A 16,122-nucleotide genomic window follows, 5' to 3' on the forward strand; every position below is an offset into this window, starting at 1 on the left:
CTGACATCATCATGGAGATGAGATCTGGATACGGAGAAGAAAGTAAGGGAAACGTGTCAGGGGCAGTGAGAGCAAGTGAGAAGCGAGGCGATTGATTTCTGAAATTAATGTCCAGTATCTCTTTGACCGAGTTGAATAACCCTTGTCTGTGTCCTTTCGGTATGTTCCGAGTTGGATGGCTGAAGAAACCCTGATTTTCAATTATTGATTACATATCCAGGCGCTTTTCTGATAACAGAAGTGCACCAGACTCGTGGGTGCAAAAAATAAACAAATGCGGGTTACAAAATCATGATCATATTGCTTTTCCCATTGAAAGCAAAGGTAGGGGCCTTTCTGTTGTAAAATAAATATTTGTCAGTACAGGATGGAAGTCCTTTGAAGTCATGAAGCCAAATGATCGAAAAGCATTCTGTGCCTTTTTTTTTTTTTGGTGTCTCTTTTTCTCTATTACTCATTCTAAATTCTAAAGTCTCTCTTTGTGTTTTATGTTTTAGCCACGAGACCCAAACAACTTGCTGGGACCATCCTAAAATGACAGAGCTCTACCAGTCTTTAGGTAAGGACATGGCCATCTTTCCTCCAGATGAAATGGCAGATGACTCATAGGATAAAGTAGTTTGTAGTGTGTAAGCCATTTGTTATCTAAATATATCACTAGATTCTTTTAAGAAATTAAATACAGCAGCACCTTTCTATTCAAAATTGACCATTAGCTTTCTTTTTTTCCAAGGTTGGTTAAAAATAAGTTTTAGGATTTCATTGATTCCTGAAAATTCAGTATATCTGAGCAGGTTAAAAGGCCTTACTAGTTTTTTTTTTGTTGTTGTTGCTTAAAAGGATGGGAAAAAAGTATTTGCAATGGATGGCAGTTTTTTCCCCCAAAGGAAGAAAACTGTTTCAAGTTGTTCTGATTGATTTCTTCCTTGTGAAACCAAGAAAACACTTTTGCCAAACCACGAATGTTGTGTCAAGGAATTTTCTGCAGTCACTCCAGTGCTCATAATCCTAAGCACATCAGGTTATTAGCATGTACATTTCAATGATTGGTCTACGATGGCTTGTTTTGTGTTTGTGTAAGAGCCTGGCAGCACCCACCCTTCCCATAACTTTGCATTTTTTAAACAGATGCACAACCTCCAAATAAGGGTGAAACACCAGTCTTTTTAAATGCTTGATGAAAGTCCACTCTCTGCCATTTTTGATCCCTCAGGAATAATCTGAACTGAATCCCCTCACATTGTAACTACTTGTTGTTGTTGTTTTTTTTCTACTTGTTGTTTTAATTAAAAATCGTCATGCCTTCTCTACTACTAAAGATTTTTAAAGACTTTTTTTTGACTAGATGTATTTACAGACTGAAATGCAGGAGGTGAACTCTTCGGGTTTTAAATTTTGTGAGAAAACCCATGGGAATCAGGATACTCAGACATATATTTTTGACGTCTATGTAGCCACGTACCTGTGTGTAGCTCCTGCTGCCCTTCTGCCATCAGTTCCCTTTGGTTAATGAATTCCAGCTATGAAGACAGGGTGTGGGGGCTTCCCAGGTCACTCAGTGGTAAAGAATCTGCCTGCCAGTGCAGGAGCCATGGGTTCGATCCCTGGGTTGGGAAAAATCCCCTGGAGGAGGAAATGGCAACCCACTCCAGTATTCTTGCCTGGGAAATCCCATGGACTGAGGAGCCTGATGGGCTACAGTTCATAGGGTCGCAGAAAGTCAGACATGACTGAGCAACTGAGCATGCACACATGAAGACGGGATAGGAGATATCAGCGTCTCCCCTGCCCTGATTGTTTTCCTAAACTTTTTCCAATAAGAACCTACTGTGTAGCACAGGGAACTCTGCTCAATATTCTGTAATAACCTAGATGGGGAAAGAAATTGAAAAATAATATATAGTTATAAGTATAGCTGAATCACTCTGCTGTATACCTGAAACTAACTCAATCTTATTAATCAACTATCCTCCAATATAAAATAAAAGATTAAACATAAAGAAAAATATAAATGACAGAAGTTCCTTCTACAAAATCTGGGAAAAAAAAGCCAAAGTGTGTAAAAGAAAAGTCACTTAAAATTCTACTAGCCAGAGATACTCAATACAAGTAATATTATGTCAGCCCAGTCTCACAGTAAGAGTGTGTGTATTTGTGTGTGTGTGTATGTGTGTGTGTGTGTATGTGTGTGTGTATGTACAGGCACGTATGTACGCACACACACTTTTAAAAACTGAAGGAAAATCAGGATCAACTAATCTTCAAGTGCTACATTTTCAGCCCCTGCAGAAGGTTTCTGGCTTTTATGCTGGATTGTTAAGACCACAGGTGGAAAACTTGAATGCTTACATTTTGGTAAATGAGAGAATGAGACTTCATCTGAAGTAGACAGTGGCTGTGCTGAGGGAGCTGGTCATCCTAGCCCAGTGCTCTCAAGACTCTGGATTTTTCAAGACAAACTAGAAATCTTTCAGTAAAGAGCTTATTTAAACTGGACCTACTAATTATAACCTCTGGTTTACAGGGGCTCAACCCTCTTGTAATTTTTCCTGTTCTAATCACAGTGATCTTTAGTTATAAAGTTTTAATTTACTTTTATTTAAAAATGAGAGGGTCTTCCCTGGTGGTTCAGGGATTGACTCTGAGCTACCACTGCAAGGGGCATGGGTTTGATCCTTGCTCAGGGAACTAAGATTCCATATGCACAAAAAGATGAAAAATTATAATTATTATAGAATCAATACTTATTAAAATTTTAAAATGTTTAAAAATATATAAATAAGCTACCAAAAAAAGAAAAGATAAACCATCTGTTACCCACCTCTTAACTAACTAATGTTTAGCCATCTAGCAGGTATCCTCAAAAATTTCTCTCTATACATATATTTTTATAAAAGTTGAATCATTCTTTTTGTAATCATTTTTTATTCACCTAAAGGAAATGTATCTCAGACATCTTTCCATTTCATTGCATTGTACACTCTACCAGCTTACTTTGAAGTACTCTGCAATGAGAATTCACAAACTTGGTTGATACAGAGCTAATTATGAACTCTCAGTGAAGAGGTGTTTGCATCTTCAATCAGAATTAAATATGCTTTTTATCATCATATTTCTAAAGTTTTCTCAGTAGCTTGATCATTCAAGCTGGTAATCTGGCATGGTTAGTAACCCTGGGCAAATCACCTGACTCTGGAAGATAATGTTATTTTACAGTTGCAGGGAACTTTAGAGTTCATTTGTTAACAGACTTATTCTTTGATGAAATCAACTTAATTGAGGTCATCTACATGGAATAAAATGCTGCCATCATAAATATGTGGTCAATTCCACCACCATTCATTCTCCCCATTTTTGAAATTTTGTGTTTTGCCCTCCTAACAACAAACATCTTGGAAATGAACTAAGTGTTGAAATTTGATTTTCAGCTTCCAAACTTACATTTTCAATATTTTTGTCACAATCACATATTTCCCAGGCTTTTATTCAAATGGTAACACGTTACATAGCATCTTCCATTTATTGAGAGCCTTCTGTGTGTGCTGAACATGGAAATGGATATCAGCAACCATTGTGCCTGGTAAAGGGTGTCAACAGCCTTCTTTCACAGGGCGGTGAAGTCAGGTACAGAGAAACCATGTGCCAGGCTCAGCGATAAAGAATCTGCCTGCAATGTGGGAGACCTGGGTTCAATCCCTGGGTTGGGGAGATCCCTGGAGGAGAACATGGCAACCCATTCCAGTATTCTTTCCTGGAAAATCCCCATGGAAAGAGGAGCCTGGTGGGCTACAGTCCATGGTGTCACAAAGAGTCAGACATGACTGAGGGACTAACACACCCCAGGTCTTCTGTTACTGTTTGCATTTACCTCGTTTATTTTATTAGCTTATGAAAGTATGTCCTTGTAGGTTACCATGCACCTGCTACAAGTAGGGTTGATGGTTTTACCTATGGATAGACAGTTTTTTGAATGGTATTTCTGGAACAAACCATTCCATTTCTAGAAATAGTATGGTGGATTCCTGGACAGTGGACACTCTTCCTTTCACTGTTGCCAGGTACACATGGAGTGATGGACTTAGTAGTTTGTTGGGTGTCTACATCCCTGAAATAACCTACAAGATTAAGTACCCTTACTACCCTTGTTGTTGTTTTGTCACTCAGTCGTGTCTCTTTGCAACCCCTTGGACTGCAGCCTGCCAGGTTCCTTTGTCCATGGAATTTCCCAGGCAAGAATACTGGAGTGGGTTGCCATTTCCTTCTCCAGGCAAAAATAGCACCAGAGCATTAACTGATGGAAGGCTATGGGATTACTCAAAATATTAATCTTGCAGATTTCTACTTAGTAGAATTCTTAGGTGATTTTCTTTTTCATTCTTCTTTTCTGACTTTCTACAGTAAGTTTATACTACTTACAATACAATATTTAACAAGAAAGTTTTCTTCATCTGTACTATCTATCCCTTTCCTTAGAGTCCCTAGGGCTCTAATTCATTAACCAATGAGAACCTGTGACAGACAAGCAGCAATAGTCACATACACACCTTGCCCCACATCACACATACATAGACAAAAGTTAAGTCCTGATTCCCCATAAACTTTATCAGATAAATTTAAACACAAAGAGATCACCTCATGTGTTGTTAGTCTCCAGATATGTCCATTCATAAAAAGTTGACTTAAAAAATATTATTTTCAGGTTATTCTCAACAGATCTAAAATGGCTTTTTTGAGTGAGTTTTCATCAAAGGTTAAAAATACTGTGTTTTCCCCTTGATTTAAACTGTGTACATGTTTAACAAATTCCAAGTTATGAAGGAAGAAATTGTCAGGTTCCCACACAAACTCAATACAAAGTATAGTAAAATACTTTAAATGTTCACAGTGGTGACCTGACAGTCATTAGGAAGTGGAGCATTGGAACGGCTCCAAAAATTTTTATATGCAACATTAACGATTTGGCAAAAGCATTGTTTTGTTTGCACAAAGAAATCAATAAGAACAACTCAAAAAGCAGTTTTCTTTCAGTATGTTTCTCTGACTACCCTGATTGTGGTGGGGTGAGTGGTATATTAAAAAACAAAATTTGCCTTTTTTTTTTTTTTTTTGGCATGGCCTTATTATCCTTATCCTTAGAATGAGGGTATGGAACCAAAATATTGAAGAATTTTGTTTTTCTCTTGCTTTGGGCTGAGTGGGTCAGGTTGTTTCCAAAACTTGTTGTGATTATAATTTTCAAGAAGTACCTTTGGCTGATTTTGCAGACACATGGATTTCTAAAAGTTTAATCACCCCTATTTTAAAAAATGCACATTTTTGGCAAACAACCAACTGGGAAAGGATCCTGCCACCTATTCCTGTCTTACAGGTAAAGTGAGGGCGAGCTGCCACCCTCTAGTAGGGAGGCTCTCGGGAAATATACCTGCTGGGCCCTCTATTTGCTGTTGAGAGGCATATTCTTCCACATTTCTTAGACATAATAATATGTTCCATTCATGAGGTGAATTTCAGGTTTCCATTAGCATCTTTACGAATAGAATGGCAAGAGTGTTGTTCCAAATGGTTATCTCGGTGATTTAAAACCTAAAGCTCTTTAAGGCTCCAAAAGACATTTTTAAAAATCAGTAGATGTTAGGTAGTAATATGCTCTGGAATTTATTTTGAAATACTAATACAATATTGATTTATGTAAAGTGCTGCTCTATGATAAAAAGCCTGTCATTTTCTCACAATTTATGTCTAGGTTCTTAAGCTCATCACTGAAATGTTAAGTAAACATTTTTTTTTTAAGCCCTCCATCCCCAACAGACATACAATAAAAATACTTTAAAAAAATGTTTCTTAGTCTGTCTGATTGAGAGTATATTAATTATAAATACAATAAAATCTTTATGCGGCCCCTTCCCTGCTTCTTTCTGCCCTATAGTATGCGGTGTTTACCTGGGGCATACCAGCGGTGCAGCACAGGAACAGCAGTTTGTAAAGGAGACATAGGTTTTAAAAAAATAGGATAATGTGAAGAGAGAATCATGAAGCTTCAGAAAGTTAACCAATTTAATTTGCAGCCATTTACTAAAATCTAGATGTGGCAGATGATCTGACATTTCTTAACCCAATTGCCTTTTCCTTTTTTGAAGTTCTTTCACCACCAGTTTTTTTCTAGGGGAAAAAACCAATTCTGGGAGAATTGGTTGCCTTCTTTTTCTGTGGGTCTGGCATTCTCTAAAAGGACCTAGCCCCTCTTAGCTGTCGCCCCAAGTCTGGAGTCCACTTTGCATGATATTCAACCAAATGATGCAGAATCTCCATTTTCAAAAATAGACTTATAACTATTTTAGAAATTCTTAGGAAAAGTGGTCTTAAAAACCCTTGTGATTTGAAGGCAGTCCATCAGCATGTGGCCCCTAACACCTGAGAAGAACTTCAGAGGATTCGAGTGAGGGCTCATTTCTAGGGTCCGATGGATCTCAGGCCAGTGTGATTCTTCAGCAGCCCTAGTGAAGAGTCAAAAGACTAAGAGGTTTTTCAAGATGCATCAGTATCGTCATTAACAAACAATTGTAGCTGCTCATATAGAGTTGATTCCCAGGTGGCTCTGTGGTAAGGAATCCATCTGCCAGTGCAGGAGATGCAAGAGATGTGGGTTTGATCCCTGGATCAGGATGATCCCCTGGAGAAGGAATTGGCAACCCACTCCAACATTCTTGCCTGGAGGATTCCATGGACAGAGGAGCCTGGTGGGCTACAGTCCGTGGAGTCACAGAGAGTGGGACACGGCTGAGCACGCACACACACTCCACACATAGAGTTAGAAACACTGTCATACAAGTCCTATAGTTCTTTCCTCAAATTACCAAGAGGAAGAGAAATGAACTTAGCATATTCTCTCTCTTTTGGTAGGCTTTCTCCATTCCATTAAATATTCCCTCCTGAGGATGCTCTGGCGAGTAGAACTCTGAATGACTGAATTCCTTCTGCACGGGGAGCATGTCCTAATGATTATCGCAGCATATTTTATAAACTCAACTGTACTCAACCTACTCAAGCTACTCAATATTTTGCATTTTCCTTCTCTTGTCTCTATTTCTTTAAGTATCATTATGGATTAAATCTTCTGTCTTTGGATTTTATACCATAGTACCTTGAGCTGGAAAGAATATCTCAATTCAGATCCCCGCTTGGCTATGCGGGGTCCTTTGAGCTGGTCCTTTGCTTTCCCTCAGTTTCAGATTTCTGACTTACCAAGTTGGGCAGCAACCTTCCATGTCTAAATGTCTGGGTTTAATTGAACTTCTGGCTGGGTTTGGCTCAGCCTTATGCACGCTGTACCCAACTCTCCAGGCCTCCTTTGGGACCACCAGCCTGGAAGATATGAATAATAAGAGCATCGAATGAGTAGTTATTGTACTTCCATCTTTGTAGCACTTCACAGTGTGCAAAGACCTTTTGAAAATAACTGTATGTAATCCTTATGCAGCTATAAATTAGGTATATAGCTGGCATGTGCATTTTCTGTCAGTTTCAGGTCTTCTGTCCTATCATTCGCTTGAGTAGGCTCCTGATTTTGATTTGGAAAATAATGCTGCCATATGAGTGGATAGGGCCACAGTTTCCTTCTTTCTGTCTTAACTTGAGCAGGCTGAGGCACAAAACTTGCTTTGACTTATTCATACTGACATATAGGTGGAAGATAAGGAACCAAGTCCAGAGCACGCATTTTATGGCTCCTAGTTCACTGTTCTCCAAGGAATATCCATTACTCGTAGCATGATTTATCAAACTGCTTTATCAGCATAATTAAGCTATGGAATCTCAAATGACATTCTTTATTCCCTAGCTGACAAAGTTAACACGGGAGATTTACTCAGATTAGCAAAATAGAAGGCATAAGACATTAAGGCTGTTATGAATGGTCTTCCTTCACTTCTATCCTGCTTATAAAAGAGAGAAGAAAAATAATCGGCTCTTTTAACTTCAGTTAAGATCAATTGATCGTCCCCATTTGTAAAATAGAAATGTAATCTTAGAACCCAAATTTATGGCATTTTAATGGGATATCCTTTTGTAATATTCTTCTTGTTCAAATAACTTGATTTAAAGCTTCTAATTGAGGAACCTAAATGCATAGATGTTTCTGAATTGCATCTTCCAAAGCTTATTTCAGAAGGAAACTCAAAAGGATTCTCTTTCAGGCTTAGACTGGTTTACAATTGTAAAGAGCTGCCAAAATTGGGGTAGTTTACTGGATCTAAATAAGAGGAACATTAAGGTTACACCTGCAGCTGTGAGAAAAGTGCTGGATGTGGACCATTTTATGTAGCTGGGTCTGCAGAAGATAGTTTTTTTGCACACAAAGTAAAGGCATCTAAAAACGTGTCAACTCTTTTTCAGACATTGCCAATATTTCTTTTTTAAGCACAGAAGTCTGATTACCTCTGTATGTCTCTTAGGAGCTGCAGTTTTGCTGGAAAGAGATCCAAAACATTCAGGACTCTCATATAAAATAGATAGTAAGTTTTTAAAGTCCATACTCTCCATGGTAGTAATAAAGTGGCCTAAAAATACTCTGAAAGACTCTCCTTCTGACATAGTGGATGAGTCATTAACTTATTTGTGAACTGGTGATATTCTGCGAGAATGTTTGAGAATTGGCCATTCCACAAAGTCTTGATCCTTTGCATCACTCCAGCAGAGTCCTTGTGCCTTCTTATAAATCGAAGCTTATGTAACCAGGACATACATTACCTATTAGTTTGTATCTGTGTGTGCGCATGCCCGTGTGCCCATATATTTATATGTTTACACACATATTGTTTATCAAGCATTCATTTTGGTGGAAGAGCTTAGTTTATATTTTGCTTTCAAGTTCTGCAAAGAGGCTGTCAGTTTTAGAGCAGTGTTTCTTCAGCTGATGAAGGACAATTGTTTTTTTAAACATCCAGTATGTCACGGACTTTCAGGTGGTCTTATCAAAACTGACTAGTGTACACTCATATCACGTGACTCACTGCACAAGTTCAGCCATGCTTGAGCTAGTCTGTATCTCATTCAGTGAAATGGCCCCATTGAATACACATTTGGATGTCACGGCAGTGTGAAGTTGCTATACAAATTGCTTGACCCAGTCCCAATTTGTCTCTTTGTGGGAAAACTGTACTTTGAGTGGCACTCTGCTAGAGCATTTCATTTTTGAAAGTATAAATGTAAACTCAAATCAAGTGTCCTTGGGAAAGGGTAATTGACACCAAAGATGAACACCTAGAAAATATTTCCTACAAGATTTTATATTGATACTTTTCCAGTTGAGTAAAATTCAGGCAAAGAATGGGATCTGTATTCTTTACCAATTCCTAGGCCTTCCTAGCAAGTTTGGTTTTTATCTAGAACATAAAATGTGGTGTGTGTACTCTCTGTTGTGTGTTGAAGTCAGTAGGGAACAGGTTGATTACAAACTGTGAATTAATGTCACTTAATGAGTTGAGGTTAGCAGGTAACATGATGTAGCAAGACAATAAGTTCATTGACTTTGAGGCTGGCAAGACGTGGATCTGAAATTTTGGCTCTGCCACCACTTCTCTGTGGCCAAACACAAAGCAGTAACAACTTTGTACCCCAGTTTTGTGATTTGTTAAATTTTTATGACAGTACTTACCTTGAGGAGCGTTATGGGAATTAGAAAGAATATATGTACATTACAAAATGTCTGACATAGTAACTACTCAAGGAGCTATAATTACTATTGATGGTGATAATGATACAGCACTACTTACTGTTAGCTTTGTTATCCTACCTCATGTCCTTCCTTATCCAAAGGAAAGAAACATGTACAATAACTCAAGAGTAAAAAGAAAGGGGAAAGCCTGTGAAATAATGTGACATGCCCAGAGAAATGCCTGATGCAGAGGGAGTGGTGGCAGTACTGTTATGGTAGGGAGGGGACAAGGGAGTGGCTGCAGAGGTAAGGAGGGATGAGACCAGAAAAAGCTTATATGACACGTTGAAGGTTTGTTTGGTTTTGTTTTACCCTGTTGGCCTCGCCACATGGCTTGTGGGATCTTAGTTCCCCGACTAGGGATCAAGCCCACACCCCCTGCAATGGAAGCACAGTGTCTTAACCACTGGACCACTGGTCCCCCGTGTGGAAGGTTTTTACACTGAGATTTTTGACTTGGATGATGGATCTGTCAGGGTCCAGTCAGAAAATGGAAACCACTCGAGTTATTTCAGACAGAGGGAATTTGTGCAGGAAGTTGGCTTCTTAGCTCTTCCATCATTGGGTGACCAAACAGACAGGACGGCACCTCTGTTGTAGCCAGGGCTGGAGGGACAGTGCCAAGAGATGGTTTTACCAGGGCCATCACCTGGAGCTCGAACCAGTGGCCAGGTGGGACCACTGAGGGAGGGGCCAGTGGAGGGGCAGGGGGAGCGGGAGCCACAGAGGAGACAAGGCTACTCCCAGAGCTTGTGCTGAAGACAGAGAGAGAAAGGACGAAATAGCCTGGCCTATCCTTCCTCCTGCCCCCTCCCGCTGTGTTTCTGCCACTGACTCCCTTTGGCCACACTTGCTCAGAAGCTGGTTGTCAGGGAGCAGGAAAATGCCATTCTCTGTCGTAGCGAGCGGAGCAGGGGGAAGGTCAGAGAATGGATCTGAGAACCAGCAAGCAGATGACTAAAGAACAGGAGACCTCATGGACTGTGATGCAGTCAGCCATCTGCCAATATGCAGGGAAGAGAAACACAGTCTTAAAAGCTTGTGTAGGATTGTCTGAGTCTGAAGCAACTTCGATGAGGTACTGAAAGGGCGCACTGGGTTCAAAGGAAACAAGCAAAGAGGAGGGAGCCGTCAAGAAGCTGTCTGCACAGAAGTCCAGACACTAAGAATAAGCTCACACACATTTGATTATAGTACTTGCATTATTTATAGTTGTTTATGCTCAAGTGTCTCAAGACTAACGAATGAATTTCTTTAAAGCAGGAACTGCCTTCCTCATCTTTGTCACTAGCACCAGGCACATGGTAGCCTCTAAATAAATGTTCATTGAATGAAACCCAGTAGAGCAAGGGAAGGCGATTTTGCTGGGGAAGAAGACAGATCCCACTCAAGAAGACAGAAGGATGTAGACGATGTTTTTCTAAGGCAGATGATTAAACTAGCAACATGGAAGTTTCTGGAGAGAGAGAGTTCTTTCCAGAAAGTAGAAGATAAAGTCTCATAGTAATGAAAGTTAGGACTATCAATTAAATTGTATATGTCATTGTCAATTTGATATCTTAGCAAAACCAGGTAAACCGCTACCCTGGAATTAATTTTGTTCTAAAAGGAATAATAATCAAGGAGCTGAGGCCCTTGAAAGAAAGTGTCATTATAGACTTGGAATTTAAATAACAAGGAAACAGTAAACATAATTGGATGTGCTGAATGCCTCAATTTTTCTTTGGTTCCTTGACTCAAGAAATACGTGAGAGTGTGCCAAGCATTGTGAATCCTAAACTTTAGGGACCACAGGCTAAAAATAGTATTGAAGGTATAAACATTTTTATAGTAATCTTACTTTTATGAACAGTAAAAAACATATGTGCATTCCAAAAATTGGGAAAGATGAAGTGTAAAAGGAAACAAAAATCACTTTAAATCTCTTTGCCCAGAAATAACCACCATTTACATTTTAGAGAGTTGCTTCCAGTGTTTTCTTCTATGCATTTTTATTAATAAGTAGTTGTTTGAGGTAATATGTTTATAATGTATCCTGCTTTGGTCAGTGTCCCAAGTTTTCTCTCATTCTTAAATTCTTTGGGGATGTCATTTTCCAAGTTACATTTTCTTGAAATACCACTTTTAAAAAATGATTTCTTATTTTCTAAAAATTAATTTATGACAAAGAAAACTCAAACTCATGTTGAATTTATGGAAATAAATCTCTAAGATTCTGGAGATTTATTATAAACAGGCTTCTGAGGAGCAGGCCAAGTAAAGTGTTATGATGTCTTCTGTCCAAAAAGCTACTTAATGTATTAGAGATGTTACAGAATAAAGTCAGTGTAGTCAAAAATAGGCAGCCAGGAATCAGAAGGTCGATAAAAATTTATCCTATGATAAATATAGTTTATATATTTACACGAACAAATGCTTTTCTACCACAAATATGTTAATTGTTACCATTTCTTTTGCCAAATATTTATGCTCTTGAGGTGACAAGGCAACTCTCCTTGGAAGCTTTCAGTGTTCCAGAAAAATCTTTGCCTTCTTAGCAAACACATGTAGACAGAAAGTCAACTTTATGATAAGTTCCTGTAAGTTTTATAACGGATACATACAAATACACGTTTACCTTTAGCTAGTGACTGGTAGCGGAGAAGGCAATGGCACCCCACTCCAGTACTCTTGCCTGGAAAATCCCATGGACGGAGGAGCCTGGTGGGCTGCAGTCCATGGGGTCGTGAAGAGTCGGACACGACTGAGCAACTTCACTTTCACTTTCATGCATTGGAGAAGGAAATGGCAACCCACTCCAGTGTTCTTGCCTGGAGAATCCCAGGGACGGGGGAGCCTGGTGGGCTGCCATCTATGGGGTCGCACAGAGTCGAACATGATTGAAGTGACTTAGCGGCGGCAGCAGCAGCAGTGACTGGTAGAACACACTGTCTTCCCAAAACATTTGTGCTTAGAATGATCACATGCTGTTCAAGGTTCTGTGCGACACTGTCAATTAAGGCTTGTAGCCTCTTGCTTCAGTTACAGTTTCTGGCCAAGGTGCAGTTAAAGAGTATGGAGCCAATAATATTTTCCACAGCTGTTTCCAGTTTTTTCACTGCTCTAAGTAGGCCTGTGAGGAACATCTTTGTGCATAAAGCCTTTCTGTATTTGATTCACTGAAATGTAATCACCAAGTCAAAGGATAATAATGTTTTGAGTTTCATGGTAAATATACTGCCTAAAATTCTCTCCAAAAAGCCTGTGCCCATGTACACTCTTAATGTAGGAAAGTACTCACCTTACATGCCCTGGCCAGTGTGGAGCATGATTTTGACTTGTGAAGTTGTAAAGTAAAACCATATTGTCCTTATTATTTACACATCTTTGATTACTAGTGGCCGTGGTCATCTTCTTTTAAATGTTTACTCAGCCTTTCTCTTCTTTTGTGAGTACTGTGAAAGCAAAACCAGAATTTAAGCAAACCAAACTCTGCCCAGCTTTTCTGACATAATATACGCTTTTTGTTTTCTGTTGTGCTGACAGACCCTGGTGACGAGAGACTCATGATGACATCAGTACAGCTTGTGAACTATGCTTTAGCTTTCTCTTCTCCAAGCTAAATAAGCCTAATTCCTTACTCCATCCTTGGTGGACCTATTGCCCACACATTGTGGAATTTTCTTACTCTCTGTGCCACCTCCAGTTTCTTCAGTCTTTCTTATATCTGCAGAGCCCTAAACTACATTAGTTCTGTTATTAAAGGTGTATTCGGTATGGGTCACAGAGGAAGATTGTCTCCTGCCTTGTGAGTGATGGAAACTCACACCTACCATTGTTATACAGTCACATGGGATTCTTTTTCCTCCACAAATATGGAGTATTTAGAATGTTCCAGGTCCTGTCTGAGCAACAGGACACAAAGAAATATTAGGTTGGCCAATAAGTTCATTCAGGTTTTTTCCATTATATCCTGTAAAAACCCAAATGAACTCTTTGGCCAGCCCAATGTAAGAATGATCCCCATCCATCTCCCAAGCTGGGGTGAACCTGGATGGGCAGTGGACCTTGTGATGTGATAGAGAGTGGGGCACAGCACGGGCTTTGCCTGTGGCCAGTGGAAGAATGCTTAAGTTCTTCTACATCCTCTCTGCCTTTGCCACCCAAATGATCAGATCAGATCAGTCGCTCAGTCTTGTCCCACTCTTTGCAACCCCATGAATCGCAGCACGCCAGGCCTCCCTGTCCATCACCAACTCCCGGAGTTCACTGAGACTCTCGTCCATCGAGTCAGTGATGCCATCCAACCATCTCATTCTCAGTCGTCCCCTTCTCCTCCTGCCCCCAATCCCTCCCAGCATCAGAGTCTTTTCCAATGATAGCCATGTTATTTTCTCTTGTCGCTGATGTAGTGGTTTATTAATGCCGGCATACACCCATTTTGTTTTCCAAGGCAAATTTAAATATCTCAACTTGGAAAGTCTGAAGGTTTAAATTCAAGCTAACACACACACCCAGAGCTTATTATTGCCTAGTATCACTCTATTGGTTGTATATAGATTCTTGAAAAGCAGTATTTCAGCTTCACGAAAGACTAGACTGTCTGGGGAATAAAGAAAAGAGAAGAGTTATAAGATACCTTCTAGACTTGACATACATGAGATAGTTATCATATACAATAAGACTGTATACTAACTTACGTAGTATCAAGGTCAAATGTACGGCACCTTATACACGTAGAAAGAGCAAGACTGATAAGAATCATTGGGGAAATGATTTGGAGAGTAGAATAAAACATTGTTCTAGGAAGAAATTTTGTAAGACTATGTTAATTAAAGTGTAGACTTAGATATTCCAGATAGTGTACCGGCATAAGCAAAGGTATAGTTGAGAGAAAGGCTAGCTTGTTTGAGGGCCAGTGAGAATATTGTTCTTTGAGAATCTTCACATTTTTGAAGAAAAACCTGATTTGGTACCATTGAATTCAGCGTAAATTAAAGTGCCTTAAATTATAGAATGAGAAATTTAAATTTCATTTGATTGGCAGTGGGAAAATGTTGAATCTGTAGAAGAGAGACATGCTGAGGTCTGTGTTCTGGTTTGAGGAATGAGAATTTGATGGGATGGTTTGGTTGAAGGAAGAGAGGGAAGAGATTAGTTTATTCTGTTTTGTTTTGCATTGTGGCAGTTGAGATGGAAAGGCCTTAGAATAGCCATGGGGGAAAGACATGGGGCCATGATAGTAAAAGTTTTCTTTCCAAGGTAGAGTTCTCTGAACGTAATCACAGATTGGTAGGTTTTAAAGAAAAAAGAAGAATTATAAGATACCTTCTGTACTTTGCGCCTTCATGACCCAGAGAATGGTGATGCCACCAAACAAAGAGAGGAAATTGCAGATTGATTGGGACAGTAGGCTGTATCAGAATCTCATTGATTTTATGTACTTAAGGATTTATTTATAAGAGTTCATCTGTCTACAAAGATTTATTTGGGATTGCTCATGTAGGTGTGCGAACTTTGATACCATAAGCATATATTTCTCATCCATTGTCTCAAAAGCTCTGTGAAGTATATTATTATCTCCATTGCATAGATGAAACTCAGAGAGTATAGATAATTTGTTCACATGGCATAGCTGGGATTTAAATGTACTTTAAACTCCTAACTCAGTGATTTAGCTCATGAGCTAAACTTTTTTCCAGGGACATGATAGTGGCAGTTTGAAGAAGAAATCCCCTGAATGCTTTTGGAAAGGGGAACTAAAAAAATATTTTAGGATCAGGGGAATCTTCCTGACCCATGGATCAAAACTGGGTCTCCCGCACTCCAGGCAGACTCTTTACCATCTGAGGCACCAGGGAAGCCTATTTTAGGACCATCAACTTGATAAAAAGAGTCTTTGTATTTGTATTGCACTCTATATAGGAAATGGGCTTCCCAGGTGGCTCAGTAATAAAGAATCTGCCTGCCAGTGCAGGAGACGCAGGTCCAAGGGTTCAGTCCCTGGATGGAAAAGATCCCCTGGAGAAGAAAATGGCAACTCACTCCAGTATTCTTGCCTGGAAAATCCCATGGACAGAGCGCCTGGCAGGCTACGGTACCTGGGGCTGCAAAAGAGTCGGACATGACTTAGCAACTCAGCCCATATAGGAAATACTTGGGACAGAGTAAGGTTCCTAACTTCTAGCTAACAAGTCGATATCCTGGATCTCTCTTTCCTAGGAGCTTTTAAGATATGGTGTCTCATGTAGTCCTCACAAACCCCTACAGAGCAGGTACTATGAGTGTTCCCTGCACCATTAAAGAAACTGTACTCAGGGAAGTTGAGGTCATTTGCCCCAGGATGCTGGGAGACTGCTTCATGATGAAGGGGTGTGGCTTTAATGTCCAGCAGATTGGAGTTTCAACCTTTAGGCCTTTGCTGTGCTTGT

The 16,122-nt window shown here is 39.6% G+C and overlaps 1 protein-coding gene across 8 annotated transcripts in view; it reads left to right on the forward strand.

Annotated features, from left to right (window-relative positions):
* The window catches only part of DMD (dystrophin), a 2,389,494-nt gene that overhangs the window by 2,237,651 nt on the left and 135,721 nt on the right, over positions 1–16,122 (forward strand). For all 8 annotated transcript variants that reach the window (XM_055564496.1, XM_055564495.1, XM_055564498.1 and 5 more), the window contains one exon: positions 498–559. In XM_055564496.1, the coding sequence (XP_055420471.1) occupies positions 498–559 (62 nt within the window). The remainder of the gene's footprint in view (positions 1–497; positions 560–16,122) is intronic.

This window comes from Bubalus kerabau, chromosome X, assembly GCF_029407905.1.
Source record: "Bubalus kerabau isolate K-KA32 ecotype Philippines breed swamp buffalo chromosome X, PCC_UOA_SB_1v2, whole genome shotgun sequence".
NCBI lineage: Eukaryota > Metazoa > Chordata > Mammalia > Artiodactyla > Bovidae > Bubalus > Bubalus kerabau.